Below are 12,981 nucleotides of genomic sequence, written 5' to 3'. Positions count from 1 at the left end.
GCCTCCAGCGTCCCTTACTGCTGCTCCTGCGGCCTTCGTGGGTGGGCGGGCGAGTTTACTTGGACCTCTGCCTCATGTTTCTTCTCTTGCGCTTCAGTCTGCGCATTCTCTTCTTCCTCCACTTCGCTCTCATGGCACAGGGGTGTCAAGGAAGATGGCGCTAAGGCCGAGAGCAAGAAGCCCTCATTTTTGTCTGGAGAGATGGCTCAGCAGTTAAGAGCACTGGCTGCTATACCAGAGAACCTGGGTTCAACTCCCAGCACCCACATGATAGCTCACAACTGTCTATAACTCCAGTTCCAGGGGATCTGACACCTTCACACCGATGCACATAAAACATAAAAAAAAAAAGCCCTCATTTCTTTCCCATACTATGTTTCCTGTGCTATTAAATAAATACAGAGCAAAGCCTTTCGCTAGGGTCAGGCATAACACACAGGCAACACAGGGCAGGCAATGGGGGCAGATCGGACACACAACACACAGGCTACAGACAGGTCAGAAATCACAAACTACAGAGGGAAGACATGGGGAGAGAAGTGGGGAATTCACATTTAGGCTCACTGTTAGTCAAACTGTCCCGAGAGGAAGTCTGATTTGTTCCTTAATGTGACATCCATGCACTGACCTGTCACTTATTGTATGTTTGTGTGTGTCACTGTATGCCGTGTGTATGCAGGTGCCTGTGGAGCCCAGAAGAGGGTATCGTATCATCTGGAGCTGTGTTATAGGTGGTTATCAGGCCAGCATGGATCCTCTAAAGAACAAGCACCCTTGACCACGGAGCCATCTCCCCAGGCCCTTACCTACATTTAAAGCCCTTCAAAGACAGTCCTGTTTGTTTGTGTCACTCCACAGCCTGCCGCCACTGCGGCACAGAGTAAGAACTTGGTAAGCAACGGATAGACAAGATCATTTCAATAAATCAAGTGAATTGGTATGTGTCAGCTCTAGAAAACCTAGAACATGGCCAATTAATGACCCAGAAGACTCAAGTCCCTAGTCCCCACGTTGGGTGCCCGAGGCACCTATAACTACCTATAACCACAGCTGCAGGTGATCTGACACCGTCTGCTGCTGCACACACACCTGTAGACCCAGCGTCTGATGAAGCCAGCTCTCCCTGGATGCAGTTCAGCATCTGACTTAGGTAATGCAGCTGGCCAGCGAGAAGCAGTAGCCCCTGAAAAGTCACCAGAGGGGCTGGGGGACAGTCTTGTGCCTGAGACACACTCTTCTTTCTCCTGCTCTAGTACCTGCATGCACCCCGCAAACACACTCCGACCATTTCCAGAGCATGTGCTGTCTGCACTAAGGACTCTCGAGAACCCTTACACTTTAGACATAGGATTGGTTTCTCGTCATGTACACCAACTGCACTGGTTGAGAATACCTAATCTAAAAATTCAAAATCCAAAATGATCCAAAATCTGAAAGTTTCTACATGAAATAAATATCAGATTTTGGATTTTCAAATTAAGGAACTGCAGGATATATATGTTTTCTAAAAAACCACAGCAGACAGGGGAGGAGGTGAGGTATGCTCTTTAATTTTATATGCAACCCGGAAAACAAAGGAACCAAAACACCGTTTCTTCGTGGCAAAGATGATTTTATTGTACTTCGAGGGAGAAACGAAAGAGTGACACCTGTTTCATAGCAAAACTACCGAGCCTGCTGAGGAAACGTGAAGAACAACTCTGCCAATCACGCGGTTTGCAGCCAACCACAACAGAGCCGGAAGTAGTTCGCTTTGGTGTTCTCAGATAAAGATTTTTCTAAAACATCTGATACTTCCAATTAAGTGTCAGTTAAAATAAATTCACAGATATACAAAATGTATGATTTGTGCTTAAAAAATTAGTAACTAGAGGTCAGCTCACCACCATCTGGACGCAGGTCAACAGTCAGTGAAGTGCCTTCCAACACCCTGGGCTACATCGAAGGCCTAATCTTGCTCTCCTCGTATCTTTTTAAAATAAGAAACTAAAAACTTAAAGTAGTAGGTCGTTACAAATGAGATAAAAATGTTTTAATTAATAAATACTAAAGTGGAAAAATAATGCTTTTCACAGAATTGTAAAGAAAGTTCACTAACTCCTTACAAAAAGAAACAGTCTGCTACTTTAAAAAGAGAAATAATTATTAATAGTGCTGAAGAAACGATCCCGAAAACAGTAGGAAGAAGGCACGCACCCGGAAAGCCTCTCTGTTCCCCAGCTGTACAGTGCTGAAAACAACGAACAGACGCCCTTCTGTAAGCATGGCTATGGCCCAGCTACTGCGTCCATTATGTCTCACTAGAAAAACGGTTCCCGAGTCAGCATTAATTTGGCTAAATCTTTAATTATAGCATGATCAGGAAAACTGTAGTATGCTAGTTCTAGTAACACAAGGCTTTAATCCCAAGCAGCTGGAGGATGAGGCAGGGGGACATCTGTAAGTCGGAGGCCAACCTGGTCCCAGGCCAGTCAGGCCTACAAAGTGAGACCCTGTATTTAAAAAGAGAAAAAGAAAAATCTCTCTAGATGCAAGTAAAGCCAACTTGGCCCTAGTATTTAAAACTGGACAACCATCTGTAAAAGTTTTACTTTCACTTAGCTTACTAAATAGAAAATTTTGCTTTTGTAACTGAATTTTCCAACTGGGACCTTCAGAATAATAAAACAAAAATCTGAAACTAGGTCAGAGTACCTTTGCTTCCCACATTCTGAAAACACTTAAGTAAAATCTATTTTGCCTTAATTTCCTCTAAAACTGCCCAGGGCTGCAAGCTGTCAGAACGAGGATGTGCACACTTAGGCTGAATGTGGCTTACACAGCATTCCGCAAAGAGCTCCATATGGAAATGTGCTGTGTTCCTTGTGCAAAGTCTTAAATTTAAACTAAAAGTGCTTAGGGCAAAAAAAAAAATTAAACTATTTCTTTCACCACTGAGGGACAGTTAAGATATTTTTCAAGCCGGGAGGTGATGGTGTACACCTTTAATCCCAGTACCCGGGAGGCAGAGACAGGTGGATCTCAGTGAGTTTGCAGCCAGCTTGGTCTACAGAGGAAGCTCCAGAACAGGCTCCAAAGCTACAAAGAAACCCTGTCTTGAAAAACCAAAGAAAAAAAAATTAATTCATTTTGTCCAAAGGAACAGTTTGTGGACATAAAACACAAACATTTAAAAAAACTAACCCAACGCTACTATGACAGGAATCCACATAGACTCGGGAACTTGAGGCGTGCCTTCAGAGCTCTGGCAGAACGGATGCTGACTGAATCCAGCCCTGAGTCACCCAACTCGCCACGAGTGGAGGATAGGGGCACCAGGAACCAGCTTTGCAAATATTTTAATTAAAAGTCACGGCTAAAATAAATTCCCATTACAACTGTCTGGATTCTTTTGATTAGTTTTTTAGTACTTAGATGCCACAGTACAATAAAAAGCACCTCGGTAACTCGCTATTTGCCGATAGCTCTGCGCAGTAAGTGTGCGCTACACGGCATTTCTTTCCCAGTCCGGGAACAGGGCGTGGGCGCCACACTGAGCCTTGAGGTTCCATCCAGCTCACGGGAGGCCTGGAACTGGAAAGAAGACCTGGTTGTCCCGTCTTTGCTTCCTTTTCCATCCCAGCTGTAAAATGGCCTTCTTCTCAAACGGTCACAGTGACAAACTTAGTAAGAGGATGAAAATACAAAAGGCAGCGCAACAACGGAACCAGCGGGATGAGCCATGATATTGAAGAGTTACTCTTACACATGTAATTACACTACTTCAGACTCAGTCAGACCCGTGAGGGGCATACCTGTGACTCAGCACCAGCACGGCACCGAGGGCTTTGTTTCGGGTTTCAGGATAACTCTGTTATCAGGCGGCTGGCTAAGCATCAATGGCTTGTGGCTCTTCAGCTTATGAGCCAATGTCATAAATATCGCTTCTACGTGGTCATTATCATTGGGGTTTTTAGCGGAGGTCTCAAACAAAGGCATACTGTGTGTGTCAGCAAACTTCTGTGCCAAGTCTGTGGGCACCTGGATGGCGCTTCTCAAGTCACATTTATTCCCAACCAGGATGCGAGGTATGTCACTCGCCAGCAAGTGCTGCTTGCATTCCTCGATCCAAGATGGCAGGCTGTGGAAGCTGGCCATGTTGGTCATGTCGTAGACAAAGACGACAGCGTGCACGTTCCTGTAGTAGTGCTGAACCATGCTCTTCCTGAACCGCTCTTGTCCTGCAGTGTCCCACAGCTGGATCTGCAGGGCGGGAAACAGAAAGCAAGGTCGACACGTTCAGTCCAATGACAGCAGCCTAGCCACGTCTACCTGCCCTGAACACTCTGCCGCTTGGGAGCTCGGCTTTTCTGTAGGGTCTAGACTGCATGATCCTAGGATAGTCACCATGTGACTACTAAATATCATTTTAAAATCTGAACAGGTAAAGTCTTAACAATTATTTTTTAAAGAAGATTGAGGGAAAAAGATACAGCACATAAACCATCAGAATATTCATAGCCTAGAGCTATGAAAGGCCAGCGCTGAGTCAAACGTACTGAATGAGTGGTTTTTAATGTTTATCCTGCATGTACACACATGCACATATGCAGGTGCACACACACCATGATGAGTGGTACTGAATGAGTGGTTTTTAATGTTTATCCTGCATGTACACACATGCACATATGCAGGTGCACTCACCATGATGAGTGCACACAGGTCAGGTCAACTCAGAAGCTGGCTCTCTACTGACACTTTGGGGTTCGGGGATCAAGTGCCTCTGGCCATTGGGCCATCCATCTAGCCCTCAGTTCTGACTTTTAAGTCTGTCAGCTCTTTAAATCTAAACTTCTTCATTTTATCCTGTTTTTCTTTCTTTTTTCCTCTCCTTTTCTTCTCTTGGAGACAGGGTCTTTTACTGTGTACTCCTGGATGTCCTGGAGCTCTCTATGTAGACAGGGCTGGCCTCAAACTCACAGAGATCCACCTACCTCTGACTCCCAAATTCTGGGATTAGAAGAAGCAATTACCAGCATGCCCGGACTCTCCAGTTTCTTAACAGTCATCCTTTGACTAATATAAGCCTAATTTTATCCAGAGTAGAAATGTAATGTACTTACAAGTCTTGATTTCTCTGATTTTCTTGGTACTTAGGGGGACCCAGTAGCAGAATTTGAGCGAATACCATGCAGCCAGCCTTCCTGGGAAGAAGGCATTCCAGGAAAGCAGCTGTCTTTGAGATTGAAAAAAGAGGGTCTGGGGAGATAATAAAGTGTTGCTGCATGTGATAGTTTGAATGTATCTGGCCCTCATAAGCTAATAGGGAGTTGTACTATAAGGAGTTGTGGCTTTGTTGAGGTGGGTATGGCCTTGTTGGAGGAAGTGTGTCTCTGTGGGAAAAGGCTTTTGAGGTTTCCCATGCTCAGGATCCTGCCCGGTGTCACCGGCCACTTCCCGTTGTCTTCTGGTCAAGATATAGCCAGCACCATGTCTGCCTGCACACCGCCATGCTCCCTGCCATGATAATGGGCTGAAATCTCTGAACTGTAAACCACCACCTCAATTAAATGTTTTCCTTGTAAGAGTCGCCATGGTCATAGTGTTTCTTCACGCAACAGAAACCTCAGCTATGACCCTGCAAATATGAGAACCTGAATTCTGTCTCCAGTACTCACAGCCAGGGCCAGCAGTCATACCTAGAACCCCAGCAATGGCTGTGAGGACAGGAGGATCTCTGAGGTGTGCAGGCCAGCCAGACTAGCTGGACCATTCAGTTGCCAGTGAGAAACCCTGTCCCCAAAACTAAGGAAGACAACAGCAATTAAGGAAGAACTCTAGCCTCCATTCATGCCTGCACACACAGGTACACACACGATCATGAACATACACAGTAGAGCATTTAAAACATGCCATGTGTCACAGCTCACGCTGCCCTTGGCTGCCTGACAACAGGCATTTTTGTTTTTGTTTTAGTTTTTGGTTTTTTGAGACAGGATTTCTCTGTGTAGCTTTGGAGCCTGTACTGAAACTCACTCTGTAGACCAGGCTGGTCTCGAACTCACAGAGATCCTCCTGCCTCTGCCTCTGAGAGCTGGGATTAAAGGCGTGTGCCACCACCGCCCAGCAACAACAGGTATTTTGTAAGAATAAAAACAGCCTCACAAGGAAAGCACAATACAGAGTTAAGGGTAAGTTTGGCATCCTACCAACAACTGGGGATATCACATGACTGCTACCTCTGGTTTTATTCTTCTTTGAATGTTTTTAAAATTTTAAGATTTTATTTATGAGTATTTATGTGTTTTGCCTGCATGGATGCCTGTGTACCACGGGTGTGCACAGGATCCTCTAAAACTGGACAGTTGCCAGTCACTGTCCTGGGAACCACACATGGGTCCTTTGGAAGGGCAGCCAGTGCTCTCACCTGCTAAGCCGTTTTTCCAGCCTCTAGATGTCATTTTTATATGACAAGATAAGACCTTTTACAGGTTCAACACCACTGCTGAATTTCCCTTGACACTGATAATGCTGTCAAGTTATCTACTACACTACCTTATTTAAAAGTTACCTACTTTGTTTACCCAGGAAATACCACAATTCTGAACTTGTCAGATAAGATACTAATAAACCCTCAAAAGTATCTGAATTCTATCCTGGCATGGCGGTGCACACCTTTCATCCCAGCAGAGGCAAGTGGATCTTTGTGAGTTCCAGGACAGCCAGAGCTACATAGTGAGACCATGTCTCAAATAAAGGTATCTGAATCCTATATTCAGGGGCTGGCAAGATGGCTCAAGCAGGTAAAGGTGCTTGTCTGATGACCTTAGTTCAATCCCAGGACCCACACTGTGGAAGGAGAAAACCAGATCCTGCAAACTATCCTCTGACTTCTACATGCTCACACTCACACTTCACACATGTGCACACGCGCACACACACACAGAGAGACACTAAGTATATGTAATTTAAAATTAAAGCATCTAAAAACAAATACAATCCAAAGTTCAGCCACATGATAGCCACGAGTCCTAGTCCTGTTACTCGGGAGACTGGGACAGGCGCATCTAGAGTTTGAGACAAGCGTGGCCAACTGAGCAATACAATACCCTGCCCTTAAATTTAAAGATTCATAGGCTGGAGAGCTGGCTCGGCAGTTAAGAGCATTTGCTGCACTGTAGAGAAGCACGTCTGGGTCATGGCACCCATAGGTTGGCTCACAATGGTGTGTAACTTTAGTTCCAGGAACCCAACATCCTCTTCTGCCATCATCGTGGGCACCAGGCACACACATGGAGTATAAACAAACACTCATACACATAAAACAAATGAAAGCTTTCTTTAAAATCCTAAAAGTAGATGTTCTATCTCACTCTCATGACCTCTGTCCCTAGAGTTATTATCTCCAGTTACCATGACTTGCCTCGGTGGGCCTTCTTCATCAACGAAAGCCAGCTACTGAAACCATGGCTTTAGGATTTTGTCCTTTGTCACCTTCATTAGCTTTCTTTGCCACTTGACTTTGAGAATTCCAGGGTAACCTACCAACTGACCTGTTTGCACAACTGCACACTTAGGCCCTGAGCTCCTACCCCTACTATAGGGATTACCAGACCTAGACCCTACTCTAACAGGGAAGATAGATGCATAATACAATAAGATGGTCCTGGTCTGACGGAGGGCTAAGGGGATTTTCACTGAAGGAAATAGAATGGCTGGGATTCTAAGGAGAGGCTCAACAACAATCCTGCAGGGAAATACAGGAAGGAGGGATATTCCAAGCAAACAGTGAGAAACCAGCAAATGACTTGGCCAAACTATAGGATGACTGAAGGAAGCAGCATGGCCTAACAAAAAATGGCTTGTGGTGCTGGGCGGTGGTGGCCCACGCCTTTAATCCCAGCACTTGGGAGGCAGAGGCAGGTGGATCTCTGCGAGTTCGAAGCCAGCCTGGTATACAGAGTGAGTTTCATTACAGGCTCCAAAGCTACAAAGAGAAACCCTGCCTCGGAAAAAAAACAAACAAACAAACAAACAAAAAAGGAATGGCTTGTGTTAGCTGTTTTTAAATGAGATCAACTGAGCTGCTACCAAAGTTCAAAGTCAGGTCTGAATTTTTCCCCAGTGCTGAGGATGAAACCCACTGTCCAGAATGTGCCAGACAAAGGCTCCACCACTGAGCTTTGCAGATCTCTATCCCCTCGAAAGGACGCTTGGAAGAAATACTGCAGTGGGGTTTTGATGAGAGGAGTAATATGAAATATTGCAGTAGGAAGCTAGTTGGAACTAGGGAGTAAAAGATAAAGATTGTATCAGGATGACCTAGTAGATTCTGAATTTCATGTAATTTTCATTTATCATGAAATCTCATTCTTCTTCTCTCCAACCATACAAAGACATGGCTGAGGTATAGCTGAGTGACAAGAGTGCTGGCTTGTGTACCATGCAATGAAGAAGCCCTGTGTTCATCCCCAGCACAGAGAAAATACAAAACTCATCCTTAGACTGCATGTCACCTAAAACAGGAAGGAAGCAGAGCATCTGACTGTCACAGTTTGCTACTCCTCACACTGGACTAGCATTCTTTGTGCTTAATATACTGATTTATGGGAAGGAGATACAGTGATTGTTTTTCCTTAGTTAATATTAACATCTTGCTCTCTTCTCCCGCTATAAACAAGAAAGCCACTGACATATTTAAGTACTGACTGCTAATCCCTGACGGAAGACTGGATTGCCCCCGCCAGGGCAAAATGGCTGCTGAGAGAGGAACCCAGCTAGACAGTCAAGGAGGAGCGTATGGAGAAGACTGAGACAGCCGATCTGAGAGTCAAATGCATTTTTATTTAAGGAATTCATTTGTATTCAGCTGCCAAAATTCTCCAACGAGATTTTCCTCTTTCAAGTTTATGTATACAGCACTCAGAAATCAATCAGCAAGCACAGACCCTCAGGGTTTTGCTTCCTTTCTTTTGTATGTGTATGTTTAGAAAGCCCTCACTAAGTAGCTCGGGCTGGCCTGGAGTTAAAAAGGAGACTCTTTAAGGCTACTGGACTGTTGGTGGCCGTGGACCCACAGTTCAGCTGCCGAGCGACACAGACTGAGGAGTCTTCGGACAGATCTGCAAGTGCTGGGATTAAAGGTGTGCTATCATGTCTGCCTCAGTTTTGTGGTTTTTTGGGACAAGGGGGTCTGCAATTCACTAAGTAGTCAGGCTAGCCTTGAATTTAAGGTCATCCTCCTGGCTCAGCTTCATATTACGTAGCTCGGGCAGGCCTCTAACTCACATAGATCTACCTATCTCTACTTCAGCAGTGCTGAGAATAAAGGCAGGTGCCACCACACCCAGCTTAAGGAAAGGTTTTAAAAAGATTTAATACCCACAAGGATGAGGACAGATCTTAGTCCACAGAATGCTTGCCCATCATACACACACTGAAAGCCCTGGATTCAATCCCCAGCGCTGCATAAACCACGGGGGCGTGTATGTAATCCCAACACCCACAAGGTAAAGTCAGGAGGTTCACAAGTTCAAGGTTAGGTAGGGAGATGAGGCCCTGTCTCAAAAAACACAGCAGTAGAGAGCAACTGAGGGAGGCGTTGAACCAACGTCTGGCCTACACACACACACACACACACACACACACACACAGAGTTCAACGTCATCCTTGAATATATATAGACTTTGAAGTCAGCTTTTGGGTACATGAGACCCTTTGTTTTGAAAAAGGCATACAGGGTTGGAGAGATGGCTCAGTGGTTAAGAATACTGGCTGCTCTCCCCAGGACCAGGGTTTGATTCCCAGCATCCACATGCTGGCTTAAAACCATGTGTAATTCCAGTTCCAGGAGAACACAATGCCTCTGTGGGCACTGCATACACATGGTACATAGACATACATGCAGGCAGCACCAGTACACATAATATAAGAAATATTTTTTAAGTGCCAGGGATGTAACTTAGTTGTGGAAGTGGTAGAGCACTCTACCTAACAGGAAGAGTCTGGATCCAAGCCCGTACCACCACTACCACACCAGTACATACTTCTCCAGCAGATGAGACTAAGGTGTGCTGTCAGATGCACTGAACAGGTGGATAGATGAAGAGAGATAAAGAGAGAGAGAGAGAGTGTGTGTGTGTGTGTGTGTGTGTGTAATAACTGAGCATGTTACCACGCTCACCCATGATAGTTCAGGGCTAACAAGACTGACTTTATCACTGAGCAAATGTTCACAAGTGCTAACCGTGTGCTCCTTATTCTAGAATGACCCTGACCATAAAATTATTTTCATTGCTACTTCATAACTGTAATTTTGCTACTGTTAAGAATTATAACGTGAGGGCTGGAGAGATGGCTCAGCGGTTAAGAGCATTGCCTGCTCTTCCAAAGGTCCTGAGTTCAATTCCCAGCAACCACATGGTGGCTCCCAACCATCTGTAATGAGGTCTGGTGCCCTCTTCTGGCCTGCAGTCATACACACAGACAGAATATTGTATACATAATAAAGAAAAAATATTAAAAAAAAGGCTCTCAAAATCAAAGATAGATAAATATAAAAAATAGTTTTTAAAAAAACACAGAAAAGAAAAACAAAAAGCGTGACAGGCCACATACTTTAGTCTGTTTTCTGTTGCTGGATAATTTAGAGAATGGAGACCTATTTGGTTCACACCTGATGGGTGGCGATTACCACACTCCCAATAACCCCTTAATCCATAAATGAGATTAATCCACTAATTTATGAATGAACTAATCCCTTAACCAGTCAACAGACTAGTCTAATTAATCTGTGAAGGGATTAACTCATTCATAAATCCAAAGGACCCGATCACCTCCCAAATGTCCCGCCTCCAAGTTCCATTAGCTCAGGAACTTGGGAATTAAGTTTCCAACACATGAACTTGGAAGACAATTTCAAACCACACCATAGCCCGACGCTTTTCATAGGATCACACTTTGCACCTGGGTTAGCTGAGCTCCAAAGCTTCCGTAACACTTCCTACAACTGCTTACCCAGACTAAACGTGCACACTAGAAGCCTCGTTCTTTTCTGCAGCCACCGGTTTCTGTACCTAACCAAGTTTTGATGATTAAAAAAACAAAACAAAACACCTTCTACTCATCTAGCTCTTCTTGCCATGCACACAGTCTCTTCCCCCAGCTTCTGCTAGGGATCACACACTGTCTTGCGCACCCTATCGCCGAACTACACCCTACTCCCATACATCTTCCTTTACATACAAGGTACACAAACGACCAACTACCGGCAGCCTGAACAAGACGATCAGTTGGGAAAGTGCTTGCCAAGCTAAATTTGGACCCTCAGCACCTGCGATCCCAGCCCAAGGAAAGCAGAAACAGGAGGATCTCTGGAGCTTGATAGTCAAATAGTCTCATGGAATCAGGGAGCTGCAGATTCACTGGGAGACTGCCTCAAAAACGCAAGATGGAGAGCAAATTCGGAAGACTGACATGAACATATAGAGTCTAGACTCACCCCCACTGCACACATGTGCACCCACACACATAAGATAGATGGAAACAGATAGCAGAGGGGCCTAGAAAAGATGGTCTCTTAACTCAGATGATTTCCCCTTTTCTTTACTAGGGGTAAGAGCTCTCTGAAGGCGGGGAGGGGAGTAAAGAAACAGAAACTTCATGCCTCAAGGATAAAAGGGTAGGAGGAACAAATCAAACCTGTTCCAAGTAGAGGATCCCCAACGTAAGGCAAAGTGAAAGCAGTTGCTTAAGGAAGTCAGGGGAATTCCTGGGTTTCGTGCGGGAAGGGGGGGCGGGGGCGGGATTGATTTGTTTGTTTAGTTTGAGATGGGGTCTCACGGTAGTTCCCCACTCCCACCTCTCAGAATTAAGTAAACCTGGTGGTTTTGCAATAGTGTCAAGGTTTACACCGTGAGGAGGCCCCTGACTTGCCACGGATCCTTATCCTGTAGTTCCAGCAGGCGAATGCTTCACCATCCCAATCCTGGCTGTCTTAGCCTTCCCTACTATGATTGCGATGTCTGATGTCTCGGAAGCCACCTGGGAGGGGGTCTGTGCTTGCATCGAGAGACGGGATTTCGGCAACCCACATACATAAGGCTTCATTGAGAAAATAGATTTTTTTTTCTAAATAGGTTATCATGCAGAAACTGTCTCCAACGCAACAGGCTTTATTCCCACAATACTTATGCATTTATGCAATGCTCAAACGAATTCTTAGAAATAACTTGAGCTTTCTATGCTTAAGAGTTTCCTTTGGTCATCATATTCCCCAGACTCCCAGCACATAACTCTCACGTAGGCAATGGGGGGAGGGGTGACTCCCCTACACCACTGACACCAATGACAGAGCGGTCCACAGGTTCATTGCATTTGCCTAACACAAAATCACAACGTGCTTTTTTGAAACACAAGATGCCCCAGGTAAAGTTGATGCTCGTTAGAGGTGGGGGGAGGGGGCGGGCACTGTCTCAGAAGTTTACTGCATACAAACGCACTTTCCACGCCAGCGTGGGAGCACTCGGGGCGCGCACTCCTGCACAGAGCCAGGGTGCGGTCCAGACACCTGCAAAGCCGGGGCGGCCCTGCGCAGCCCCCTTCCCCTCCGCCATCCGCTCACCTTGATGCGCTCGCCGTCGATCTCCACGGCTCGCTCTCGGAAGTCCACTCCGATGGTGGCCTCGGTGCGGTCGGGGAAGCGGCCGGCGCAGAAGCGGTAAGTCAGGCACGTCTTGCCCACGTTCGAGTCGCCGATCACGATGATCTTGAAGATGCGGGAGCGGGCGGGAGGCAGACACCCGGACGCCCCTGACACCGCACAGCTGGACGAGAAGCTGACCTCCAGTGACGACTCCACCTCCGAAGCCATCCTCCCAACTCTCCGAGCTGAGGCGGAGGAGAGGAGCCTCGGGTACGGCGCCACCTCAGCGACAGCGCTCCCGGGCAGCGCTACAGCACAGCCGGCTCCCCGAGGACCCGCAACGCGCGTGCGCGAGCCCC

General features: G+C 46.0%; 1 protein-coding gene across 1 annotated transcript; it reads right to left on the bottom strand.

Moving 5' to 3' along the window:
• Positions 1 to 1,490: 1,490 nt before the first annotated feature.
• Rab33b (RAB33B, member RAS oncogene family) lies at positions 1,491 to 12,948 on the bottom strand. The gene is made up of 2 exons (XM_005343957.3): positions 12,602 to 12,948; positions 1,491 to 4,242 (listed from the first exon to the last, which is right to left on the bottom strand). The coding sequence occupies exons 1-2, from the start codon at positions 12,848 to 12,850 to the stop codon at positions 3,802 to 3,804; spliced, it is 690 nt and encodes a 229-aa protein (XP_005344014.1). The 5' UTR covers positions 12,851 to 12,948; the 3' UTR covers positions 1,491 to 3,801.
• Positions 12,949 to 12,981: the final 33 nt, after the last annotated feature.

This window comes from Microtus ochrogaster, chromosome 1 (assembly GCF_000317375.1).
Source record: "Microtus ochrogaster isolate Prairie Vole_2 chromosome 1, MicOch1.0, whole genome shotgun sequence".
NCBI classification, from domain to species: Eukaryota; Metazoa; Chordata; class Mammalia; order Rodentia; family Cricetidae; genus Microtus; species Microtus ochrogaster.
This window is presented reverse-complemented; position numbering and strand designations above follow the sequence as displayed.